This window comes from Suncus etruscus, chromosome 16, assembly GCF_024139225.1.
Source record: "Suncus etruscus isolate mSunEtr1 chromosome 16, mSunEtr1.pri.cur, whole genome shotgun sequence".
Lineage (NCBI taxonomy): Eukaryota > Metazoa > Chordata > Mammalia > Eulipotyphla > Soricidae > Suncus > Suncus etruscus.
In genome coordinates this window covers 4,620,173-4,633,579 of record NC_064863.1, presented here as the reverse complement: position 1 = coordinate 4,633,579, position 13,407 = coordinate 4,620,173, and the positions used below count along the sequence as shown (strand labels likewise).

The window sequence follows — 13,407 nt, the reverse complement described above, 5'->3', positions numbered from 1 at the left end:
TATGAAGTTGTGTATTGTTCCTTCAAATATCAATGAAAATCTGGCTGGGTAAAGCATTCTTGGTTAGGAATTTATTTCATAGCATTTTAAACTATCTCTTACCATTGTCATAGAGCTAAAGGGTTTTCTTTAGTAAATCTATAAATCCTAAAGATATTCTCCATTGTATGTGATATGATATTTTTCTTTAATTTTGTTGCTTTCAGTATTCTAGCTCTCTTGTTTTCATTATTCTGATTAAGGTATGTCTTAGAGAAGTTTTATTTGTATCTCTTTTTGCTGGTACACTTTGGGTCTCCATCCATATACTTTCCATCTCTGAGAACTGTGTCGTCCTGGCCCTCTGGGACCCTAATAATCTTTATGGGTTTTTATTTTTTTGTCTTGAGTTTACCCCAAAATTCTCTTATCAACTGTTCATTTATTTTGAAGCATTTTTTTTCATATTATGCAATTGTCTAGAGGTTTTTTGCACCTCACATTTTAGCTCATTTTAGCCTCAGCTGCTCTTACTTACTGCATAGTATTCCTTTGTGTAGATATACCTACACAGTTTCTTTAGTTATCATCTGTGCTTGGACAGTTGGTTGTTTCCAGATTCTGACTATTGTAAATAATACTGAAATGAACATAGGAATGCAGAGGACTTATCTGTATTGCATTTTGGGGGTTCCTAGTGTATTTCCCTAGAAGTGGTATTGCTGGATTAAATGGAAGCTCAATATCTAGTTTTTTGAGAAATATCCATATTGTTTTCTAAAAGGCTGGGCCAGTCAACATTCCCACCAGCAATGAATGAGAGTCTCTTTCTTCCTGTATTTATGCCAGCACTGGTTGTTCTTGTTCTTTGTTATGTGTTCCATTTCTAAGGAGTAAGATGATATTGCTTTGTTTTGATTTGCATCTCCCTGGTTAGTGATGTAGAACCCCTTTTCATATGCCATTTGTTAATTTGTATTTCTTCTTTGAGGAAGTTTCTCTTCATCTCTTTCCATTTTTGGATGGGGTCAGATTTTACTTTTCTTGCTAAACTCTACCAGTGCCTTCTAAATCTTAAATATCGAGACCTTATCAGATGGGTCTTGGGTAAATAGTTTCTCCCATTCTGTGGGCAGTCTTTGTATTTTACTCACCATTTCCTTTGAGGTGCAGAAGTTTCTTAGTTTAATGCAGTCCATTTGTTAATCTTTGCTTCCACTTGCCTGTCAGTGATAGTTCATCCTTGAAGATGCCTTTAGCTTCAATGTCAAGTAGAATTTTGCTTACATATTTGTAGAGAAACCTTATAGTTTCAGGTCTGATGCCAATATATTTAATCCATTTTGATTGCTTTAGTGCACAGCACTGAAAAGGTTTGTGTTCACATTTTTTATGTAGCTGAACCACTTTTCAAATACCAATTTTCTATATACAAATAATGAAAAAGAGAGAGATCTTTAAAAAACCAATACCATTCACAGTTGTGCCTCAGAAAATCAAGTACCATGGAATCAACTTAAGAGGTGAAATGCCTATATAAAGAAAACTACAAAACACTGCTTCAAGAAATTTAAAACAAGGAAATGAAAACACATTACCTTTTTATGGATTGGTAGAATTAACATAATTTAAATGACAATATCTCCTAAACAGAAGATAGGAGTCATAATATTTCCCAACTCAATTTCAAACTGCGTCATAAAGCAATAGTCATTAAAGTAGCGTGTTACTGAAATGAAGACAAATCTTTAGATCAGTGGAATAGGTATGAATATCTGAGACTGACCTGCAAGTGTATGATCAATGAATCCTTCATGAAGAGGCAAGAAATACAAAGTGGAGTAAGGAAAGTCTCTTCAACAGGAGGCTATACACCTTGCCTGAAATTGATATAAGCAGATTTACTTCAGAGGATCTGCCTCAACCAGGTCAAATACATTTTAAGAAAGGCTGAAAACTGTGTCTGAAATAGAATTTTCATTGGAGAGAGCTGAACCATTAAAACCAACTTCACAGAGGAAAATCTTACAGGGAGGAGATTTTCAAACATGGGATGGTCGAGTGTAGGAAAAATAAGAAGTCGACATTTATGTGGCACTTGCCCAGTTTTTTGCTGTGCAAAATGCATTTCACTCAACAAGAGTGTAGAATTATGTGATTTATTCAACTCTCCCTTCTCTCTCAGAGCATAGGTGATGATTTTTGTGGTTAGTGGTGATGAGCAATTAGCTGAGGAAAGGTGACTCCTGTTCTGGGCTTTCTTCCACTCAGGCCTGTTTTTAGATCCAAAACTAGATCTAGGAAGCTTAAATCCATTTAGAGTTATGCCCCTTGAACTCCAATTGAGTAATTTTCACAAGAGCTGTTGTTACCAGACTGATTTGCTCAGCACATTTTTCTTTTCCTTCTTTAAAAAAAATACTGACACTGGGACTGACTGATAGGAAGTCTTGGAAAACAGAATATGCATGAGCTCTTACAGTGCAGGTTATTATTTGACTTTGTGGTAAGATCCTTAGCTATTATTTTATCTTAGCACTCAGAATAAGGAATCACATTCATTGTTTTCTTTTTTATGTTATATCATTTTATTAAAAATAATTAGAACAGAACAGTATAGTCTTACCTTTTCTTCAAACATAGGGACTTATGTTTAAAATATTCTTGCTATGTGTGACGAAATAAATTTTGATAATCTTCTATTAAGCTATTTATACATAAGCACATTCATATAATCTCATCTTGTATGATGCTAATATAATGCAAACTAATAAAATAAATGTAGGAATATTTTAAGTGCATTAATTCTGTAAGTGTTGTGCTGGTAGATTGAGGAACAGAAACTCCTTGTAGCATCCCAAGTGACATTAAATGTTTTAGAGAAAGGAGCAGTAAATAAGCAATTCTTAAAACCATAAGAAATGATGATAAATTAGATATATCCTACTAATGGTACAAACTTCCCAGAAAATACAGGATTTCTATCATGATGCTGACCAGCTCAAAGCAAACTTTATTGCAATGCCAGACATTGTACAACTAAGAACAAGATTCTTAGTATGACTTCTAAATGTCTATAGTCCTGAGAAATATTGATGCTTGAGTGGTAAGCATGGTATGGTGGCATACGTTTTGAAGAGGTGTGAAATTATACTTTAAGACATATACAGTCTTATATCCAAGGTCACCTCAATTAAAAAGAAAAACAAAAAATTGAGTATCAAGGAGTAGTGAACACATATTGAGCTAACGTGCCATTTTTAAGTGCAATGCTAATAAGTACAATTAAAATAGTGCTTGTGAAAACATCCAACTTCTGGAAGCAAGGGGGAAAGGACAATGCACTGAAGAATTAATCATTAATCATTGAAGAACTAATCAAACTAATCATTTGAGATTCTAACGATGAATTTGAATAAAGAGAGCTGGGAAAGTTCTGGGAAAATTTCAAAAAGGCCAGTTTTGTAAATATAAGTCTAGAGGTGAGATATTGTGGCTTGTTCTATTATTTTTATAAAAGTTTGGGAAAAGAGCATTGGAGATGGAGGAAGACTGAAATAAGATTGGAGACAAAGACAGAGGCCAAATCATAAAGTGCCTCACAAAGCATTTTTAGAAATTAGTCCTAATGGCATTAGGAAAGATGGAATGTGAAGGCAAGCTAGCAAAGTAACTTGTATGGAAAGAGGAATAACTGAATACAGCCTGAAATATGAAAGACACAAAGCTTCTATTAAATAACAGAGGGAGAAAGCAAACTAAATTGGGAAAGCTATTTGAGAATCATCTGTCTTCTAGTGTGTCTGAAGGTTTCTTTATTCAAGATGTTTTTCAGCCTAGATAACCCTATTAGCAATTGTGTGGAAGTGGTCAAAAACTGTCCTGAATCATGCATTTATTAAAGATCTGCTAAAATAAGTCAAAAATTATTTAGGAAGTCTTCACAAGTAATTATAGAGCCTGATCACTATCACACTTTCCACCATACCTCCAGAAGAAGGTGGTCAAAAGCAGACAGAAGCATGATTGTTACTGCCATAGTCATGCTGTCAATCCAACACCTTCTTATTGCCACCTATTGGCACACCCTAGAGTTGAGTTGTCTGATTGCTACCATGTGAAACTCCAATAGGAACTTTGCATTTAAGTACTTTCATGTGTTGTTTTTATGCATTTTTCCATGAAAGTAGTGTTTGAGATCAAGATACCTGACAAATTTCTTTTGGATTCATGAGGCAAAATATAGCCTACCTAAATATCAAGAAGACCAAAATGAGATGTTTGCAAACTCAGCAGTTCATAGAGACCAGTAAATAGTATGGAGTTAAGATTAGCAGAGAATGGGACAGATCAGTGGTGCTATGGTAGGGCATTTGCCTTCCACGTGGCTGTCCTAGGAAGGACCGGGTTCTATCCTCTTGCGTCCCATATGATCCCCCAAGCCAAGAGTGACTTCTGAGCATATATCCAGGAGTATCCTCTGAGATAGATAGATAGATAGATAGATAGATAGATAGATAGATAGATAGATGATAGATAGATAGATGATAGATAGATAGATAGATAGATAGATAGATGATAGATAGATAGATAGATAGATAGATAGATAGATAGATAGATAGATAGATAGATAGATGGATAGATGGATAGATAGATAGAGATAGAGCAGAGAAGCATTGCCAGGCTTGAACATCCAGTAAAAGAGATGCTCTGGGATTTCAATTGAATGTGAAGTATAATGCATGTTGAATGAAGTACAATTGGGAATTAAAGTATAATTGGGAAATATAACATACTTTTGTTTATCTTAACTTTTAGGAAGCAGGAACAGAAAAAAGTGTTTTCCCCCTGCCTGAACCACAGGATTTCTTTCTGGCCTCCCAAGTCAAATTTGAAGACCTCCTAAAAGATTTGCAAAAACTGAAGAGGCAACTCGAAGGTAATAGGAAGTGTTGTGTTATTTTAAGACTAGTTAAGGTTATTAAAATAATGTAAGAAATTTGTTATGTTTGTCTCACTGAACAGAATGGATTTAGAGGTCAGTTATAGTGCCTTTATGGAACTTCCTGTCTCTATGCTCTGTGTGTTTGGAGGTACTTTATTTGCATAGCCCTCTCTGCTAATCATTTGCTTCTCACATCTACACCTAGTTATAGAAATGTCTGCATTTCCAACATAATAAATCTGACTTTAAAAACAATAACAGTTGGTGCTTGAAAAATAGTAGTGGATAGGGCACTAGCCTTCCATGTGGCTGACCCGGGTTCTATTTTCACTATCTACATAGGGTCTGCCTGTGACCTGCCGGAAGTGATCCCTAAGCAGAAGGCCATAGCCTGAGCACCACTGGGTGTGGCCAAAAACAAACAAATAGAAAGTGACAATTATATTGGATTAGAACCAGCTCATTTTATAAGCTGATTTAGCATGACTGCCCAATATATATGTATCACAATGCGTGCCTGTTCCTCAACATAGAAATATTTGGTTTATGTATGTGAGTACTAATGATGGCAAGGCATAGAGCAAACATTTTTATTTTGTTTAACTTGCACTTTTAATTCTTCAGAGCAAAAAATTGCCAAAATCCCTTTTGACTTTTTTTTTTTTTTTAAAGACAAAAATATGCCTCTCTCGGGCAGGAATTTTCCTTTGGCATTAGTAAAGTCTAGTGTTTTCACTGTGGAGACATCTTCTTGTCCAGGAATATAAATACTTGCCTTGAAGCTTGTATAATTCCGATTGTAGAGCTCTGCAGAGGATTTAGGCAGCATCTTAATGTGGAAATGGAGCCCAGTGTGCCAGAAGGAGAGCTTGAGGAAATGAAGCGCTTGAAGTAGGAATAGTTTTACGCTAAGACATAAAATAAACATTTTTTAAAAAAATGTTTATTGTGAAAAAGTGGTCAGAAGCCTAAGTCTGAGTTGGAAAAAAGCTTGGAAATGGAAACAAAGTGGGGAGGATGTGCTGCTGGTATGTTTGTGTATGTGTGTTTGTGGGAGATGGTGGCGTTGTTATTACTTGGAACTTGTCAAAGGATCGTGGTTACAAATGAATATTTTTACCTAGTAAATTGTTTTTAAATGAACCTGCTGATGTTTTTCTTCTCCTGTGGTTGAGAGCGTGCATGCAATCAAATTCATGCTCCATTCTGGAACACAATGGATGAACCCTTGGTCCCTTTTCTCTCAAAAACGTGACAGTTTTATTCCTATCTGAAATGAGAAGCTCGTGCCTCTTAATATCAAACAGTGTAGACAATATCTGAAAAACATGACAGCTTGCTTTCTTTCCCTCACTAATGACAGTTGAGAACTGGTTTGTGTTCAGAATGGCTACAAATGGCTTGAGTGCTTGTGGACTGTCCTTGAATACCTGATCTGATGACGTGTTGTTGACCCTTCTAAAAATTCAGGTCTTTTGAGCAGAAACTTGATCTCTTTTTGATTGTCCCAGTCTTCTGTCTTCTTTCCAAGGACTCACCCCAACTCAGTAATCTCTGCTGGAATTCCTATGTATGCGGTGATAAGTAGCAGAGGCGTGAGGGGATGAATTAAGATGTCAATGGTACACCAGGGTGCCCCTGCAGTTCCACACACTGGCAAGACTCTCACTAGGGAGATTCTAGGTGTAGTTCCAAATCCCTCTGAACACAAATGACCATTTCCTCTCTCCCCACTTCGCACGTATAAAAACTTCTGAAGCTGGAGAAACTCCTTCTGCAGGGAAAGGGAATGTTGCCCACGTGGTTTCCTTCTGTGTTCTATGACTCAAGTCCCAAAAGACCTGATATTTTACAGAGGCAAAAGGAGCAAACAGCCTGCCTCATACATACTTGCTCCCCCCACCCCAACACACACACAGTGAATATTTAAACAAAAAAAAATATGCCCTGCTAATCTTGAGGGATGCCAGTGTTTTTAACACATGAAAGGTCCCTAGTAAATATTTAAAGAAAATACAGACCACTGGTCCTCTAATGAACTTCTTTTTCTTCTAAATACCATCTGGCAAGATGACCGGCATCCTGGCGGGCCATTTCATCTCGCCATCCCGTTCAGATTTCCCCCTCGTCTTCCATCAGGCCTCGGTGTGAGCCTCGATTGAATGTTTAATTGAAGAGAACGTAATTTTCACACATACAGCAAAGATTTGATGAGGCTTTGAGGTTTATTGTAGCCATTAAAATGTCGTGGCTGCTGGCAAAGCCCCAGAAAATGTCTAAAGCTAAACCAGATGTGATTAGCCAATTTTGAGAAGCGTCTCAGACTCCAACGCTCCAGGCAGGGCCCCACTGTTGTGAGACGCATGGACTATACCATAGCAATGAGATATGGATGGAGCCATAACTGTTGGCTGTGTAGATGTTCTGTGAGGAGACATTGTCAATAAGCATCTTGATAACTTCAAACAATATTTTATTTGCACAGACATAATAAGTAATTTGTAACAGCACTTTCTTCTGTGATTATTATTATTATTACCTTTACCATCTCAATTCTTCCAGTGATTCTGTGACATCGATATTATGATTTGTGTCTTGTAAGATGAGGAAACAAGTTTATAGCGCTCAAGTAATTTGACACATTGCCCCACAAGCGACTACCTAGCCACATTCTGAAACTATATTTAGCTTTAGGGCATGTACTGGTGACATATCCTGTCTTTGTATCCAAGTCTCTATATCTGATCAGAGATCAGAAAAGAAGGGTATATATTCAAAAAGCCTCAGGCGTACAGTCTTATAATGCAAATAATAGAAAATAATAAGCTGTACGTGTACACATTGCTGGACTGAAATCAGTGTGTTCATGTGAATACATTGCATGCACATTCTCCTAGAATCACTAGGATAGGCCCTTAGATGAGAAATCGACACCAGAAATTAGGCACCTCACATTAGAAATAAGTAAAGGAAGGCATCAAGAAGATTGTAATAGAAATGAACACAAAGTTGTATAGGACTAAGGATTCAGTCTTTGAAATCCAATGCATTTTACTCACTTGAATAAAAAACTGGATCTCGTCAAGTAACATAACCATAAAAGTGTTCATTTGCTCACCTGTAAAGTAAGATAATTCTACGGCTATGTAAATGAGGTAATGGTGGTTCTTAGAGAAGTTTCTATGAAGTTTATTAGGGATGTGTTCCTTACACTGGGCATTGCACAACTTGCAGAATTAGGCTCACATTATTGGGCAAACAGCTAACTGTGTTGAAGAGGACTTTATTTTTTGGACTATTTGTGCTCCTTTCTCTGCACTGTGAAGACAGGATCATATTTCTGCTTCCTGAAAACATGTTCCATATTTTGCTTACTGTACTTATTAAGATCGTTTTGATTTCCCTAAAAATCCATTGTTCCAAGTTGGAAAAACGAAAATGATCAGAAATGCTGCTTTCTATTTTTTGTTTGCTGACAAAAGTCTAAAAGTCTCTTCTAACCCTCTTCTAGCCCAAGTGTGGTAGAGATGATAGTCTTCAAAGATGTCCAGACTCTAATCTGTATAATCTGTGAATATGTTACCTTATATGGCAAAAAGGAATTTTGCTGGTGGTTAGATGGGGAGATTATCTTGAACTACCCGAGTGGACATAACCAAATTACATGGATTTTTAAAGTGAATCTTGAGAAGCTGAAAGCTTCCCTTTTCTGTGGTCAGTGGAGACAGTACAATAGCATGATCAGAGATGAGATGTCGCTAGCTTTGAAGATGGAGGGAACTGGGCAATGAACCATTAAAAGCCTCTGGAACTAGGGTGAGATGTGTAGAAAATTTTCCCTAGAGCCTTCAAGATGAATGCAGTTTTGTCAGCATCTTAAGTTCAGAGCCTCTTTCCATATCAGTCTTATTTCATGAAGAACTCCAAGGTTATTTCAAATCACTTAAGTTTATTGTAGATTGATTTAGAAATATTCTCTAAACCCTTCCTGAGTGTGGGTATAGGATATAGACACGCGTACATGCATCATTGAGACCAAAGATGTAGGCACTCACAAGAAGTACATAAAATGCGGATTGTTGCTTTCAAAAAAAGAAGTCTGCAGTCAGATAAATCTGGAAATACTCTGTGTCAGTAGTTTCAACTGCTGGTCTTTGGACAAGTGAAAATCTTTACAGGTGTAAAAGGTTGAAAACCAGTGCTTTATACTAAAATAATACTGGGATTCATAGGGAACATGAGATTTTTATAGAAAATAACAAGTCCTGCATGAAAATAAAAGGACAAAGAAAGAAATAAAAAAACATTTATTCCTGGTTAAGGCAGGACTTCCTTTAAGTATAAAGCTTGCTTCTCTTGTTTGTGCTTCCACTCAAAACTTAGCAAAATGTTGCAAGATATGCATATTGTGGCATATCGTCTAAGAAGAAATTATGTTTGTGTAGCTATCATCTTTTCATATAAAGGACACAAGTTTCTGGTCAAATGGTCATTACTGAGTAACTATATAGGAGAATATGGTGAATAATTATAGATTTTGCCCTTTAATATTTTCCTTAATATTTCCTCGCTTCTCTGTCTTTCTTGAGTTAGTTACCTCTGTAAACTATGAAGTTCAAATTCTGGAATCTTGAAAGCCAAAATTAATAACATTATTGTTGTTCAGAATTATTCCAAATCCACATTTATTTATCATGAGCCTGATATCATATTTTATGATGAAAAGTCATTCTGGCAGTGAAAATAGAAAACTTATGTTATGGTTTTGTGTTGGGAAAAAGAGAGAGGGAATCTAGATAGTTATGAAAAGTAAGCATACTTTTATAGATATAATAATAAAAATACATTTCTCTTATAAATTAGTATAGGTACCTATCATCTCCTGTCATTAAGAATGAGTTGTTTGATCAGCAAGCAAAGTATTAAAACTTGTCTTAAAATGATGCATTATTGAATCTATTATTATATATAGAGAGAGAAAAGAACTAGAAAAGTATAATTACTAGTTAACTTTCAATGTAAGATATCCATGATTTTTTAAGAATGTTGACAGATTTTTGAGTGTTAAGATAATTCTGACAATCCTTTCCCCTAAATATATAACTATATATTGAATATATCCTTTCTTATGTGCCATTTAGAAATATTGTGATTATACTCACACAATTTGGGAAAGGCAAGAATTCTTGTTGACATTTTGATATCTGTTATCACTCTATAAATGTTTATTGTACAGTTGTTTCTCCAAAAATGTTAACTCTTAAGCTTCTCCTAGATAAAATTCTAGGAAAAACGCATAGTTCAAGCATTCAAAAAGTAGTAAAAGTTTGAACTATGGTAATAACATTTCTAGACTGGCTTTTTTTCTTTATTGAAACATCTTGATTATATATATGATTGTGATTAGGTTTCAGTCGTGTAAAGAACAGCCCCTTCACCAGTGCAACATTCCCACCACCAATGTCCCAAATCTCCCTCCATCACACCCCACCCCACCTGTACTCCAGACAGGCTTTCCAGTTCCCTCATTCATTCACATGATTATGGTAGTTCTCTGTGTAGTTATTTCAATAACTGCGCTCACCACTTATTGTGGTGAGCTTCATGAAGTGAGCTGGAAGTTCCAGCCCTCCTCCCATTGTCTCTGAGGATTGTTGCAAAAATGACTTTTATTTTTCTTAAAACCCACAGATGAGTGAGACTATTCTGCATCTCTCTCTCCCTCTGACTTATTTCACTCAGCATGATAGATTCCATGTACATCCATGTATAGGAAAATTTCATGACTTCATCTCTCCTGAGGGCTGCATAATATCCCATTGTGTGTATGTACCACAGTTTCTTTAGCCATTCGTCTGTTGAAGGGCAACTTGGTTGTTTCCAGAGTCTGGCTATTGTGAATAGTGCTGCAATAAATATAGGTGTGAGGAAGGGGTTTTTGTATTGTATTCTTACGTTCTTAGGGTATATCCCTAGGAGTGGAATAGCTGGATCAAATGGGAGCTCAATTTCCAGATTTTGGAGGAATCTCCATATCGCTTTTCATAGAGGTTGGACTAGACCACATTCCCACTAGACTGGCTTTATATTAAAGAATAGCTGTCGTGTCTGTAGGCATTTTAAGTTCTGAAGTTCAGCTTTTAATGACAGTCATATTAGAGTCATCTAGATGAACTTGTTTTGTATAATACTCACAGCAAGTAGTCTAAATCAGTACATAAATTGCAAGAATATATGAATTCATACAAAATGTGAAACTAACAATTCACAAAGAGGATTGATTGGGTAGATTTTTTTAATCCACAAGTTTAAAAATGTTCTTGTCAACCTTAATTCCAGATGAACACGGAAAATGCAATCTGTTCATTTAGTTTTATTTCCTTCAAAACCCATGTTACTTATAGGCAAATAGTCAACAGAAACATGATCATCTTGGAGAAAAAGAATTGGAGGGGAAATATACCTCCACATGTATAAAAACAAAAATAGAAGATGTTACATGGTGGTTTCTCATGCTCCTGGACAGAGACTTTGATATACATAGTTAAGGCATTCAGTAAGGGTTCAAAGTTTGAATTTTAGTAAATATATTTCCTAAATATTCAGTAAGTTTTCTAAGTTTGAATTATTTAATTTCTAAAAAAAATAAGCCTAGATTAAAATATGTTATCATAAATTCTTGATTATAGATAAGTGAAAGATTGACCATGAATTTTTTATTTTGTTTTGTTTGGGGACCACATCTGGCTGTGCACAAGGGTAACTTCTGGAATCACTCCTGAATGGCTCACGGGACCTATGGAAAGCTGGGGGTTGAACGTGGGTCAGCAGCATGCACTACACTCTTTGCTATCTTTCCGACCCCTGGGTATGATTTTTTAGAAGTTAGCACCACTAGTCACTATGAATTGGCTATATTTTTCCATGTTGTGATATCTTTCGGTCAGAGGCTCCATGGGAAAAAAGAAAATTCTGGTTTAGTTCTTCCAAGGTGGAAACAATCCTTTCTATTCCTGTGTAGCTCACTGGACATATTAAACACATGAAGTATATGGCCAAACACCTTGATAAGATACTGAGATGCAGATTGGTGAAGCATGATGAGATAAGGTTTGAGACAGAGCACGTATTCCACGAAGATGTAAAACCACCTTAGAGAGTGGGTGTCTCGGTAATAAAGGAAGAGAAAGGGTACTAATGACAACAGAACTTGAACTTCATCTTCTTTTTTGACTGTTTTTCTGGTTTCATTTTAATTTAAAGCCAGGTATACTGTTTTTCCCTCTTGTTTACTGTCCTTCTTATTTACTTCCCTCTTATTTACTACGTGAAGTGAGAAGGCTAATAACTGGTACTGACCCAATGGGTTTACAACATTGGAGTCATAAAGAAAGATTATATCCAAGGTATGCTACATTATCTGGTGTTTTAATATAAGTTTGCCTCATTACCATCGTCTTTAAATCTTGTTGACTCCTCCTGGGTCAAAATCCTAGACATCCGACTACCACTTAGGTAGACCTTTCAGTCCCATTCACATTAGTGCCACACAAACTCAAATATCTTGGAGTCAATTTGATCAAAGATGTGAAGGAACCTATACAAAGAAAACTATAAAGCCCTACTCCAAGAAATAAGAGAGGGCACACGGAAATGGAAACACATACCCTGTTCATGGATTGGCAGGATTAACATCATTAAAATGGCAGTACTCCCCAAAGCATTCTACAGATTTAATGCGATCCCCTTAAAAATACCCATGACATTCTTCAAAGAAGTGGATCAAACACTTATGAAGTTCATCTGGAACAATAAACACCCTCGAATAGCTAAAGCACTCCTAGGGAAAAGGAAAATGGGAGGCATTACTTTCCTCAACTTTAAACTGTACTACAAAGCAATAGTTTTCAAAACAGCATAGTATTGGAATAAAGACAGACTCTCAGATCAGTGGAATAGGCTTGAGTTCTCAGACAATGTTCCCCAGACATACAATCACCTAATCTTTGACAAAGGAGCAAGAAATCCTAAGTGGAGAAGGGAAAACCTCTTCAACAAGTGGTGCTGGCAGAACTGGTTAGCCACTTGCAAAAAAGCAAACATAAACCCCCAGTTAACATCATGTACGAAGGTAAAATCCCAATGGATTAAAGACCTAGATATCAGACCTGATACCATAAGGTATATAGAACAACACATAGGGAAAACACTCCATGACATTGAGACTAAAGACATCTTCAAGGAGGAAACCGCACTCTCCAAACAAGTGGAAGCAGAGATAAACAGATGGGAATTCATTAAGCTGAGAAGCTTCTGCACCTCAAAAGAAATAGTGCCCAGGTTATAAGAGCTACCCACCATGTGGGAGAAACTATTTACCCAATACCTATCAGATAAGGGGCTAATATACAGGGCACTGACAGAACTTTACAAGAAAAAACATCTAATCCCATCAAAAAATGGGGAGAAGAAATGAACAGACA

General features: G+C 36.3%; 1 protein-coding gene across 2 annotated transcripts in view; it reads left to right on the top strand.

The window, feature by feature from the left end:
- Positions 1 to 13,407, top strand: part of FMN1 (formin 1) — a 483,837-nt gene that overhangs the window by 344,719 nt on the left and 125,711 nt on the right. For both annotated transcript variants that reach the window (XM_049789785.1, XM_049789784.1), the window contains one exon: positions 4,798 to 4,918. In XM_049789785.1, coding sequence (XP_049645742.1) covers positions 4,798 to 4,918 — 121 coding nt within the window. The remainder of the gene's footprint in view (positions 1 to 4,797; positions 4,919 to 13,407) is intronic.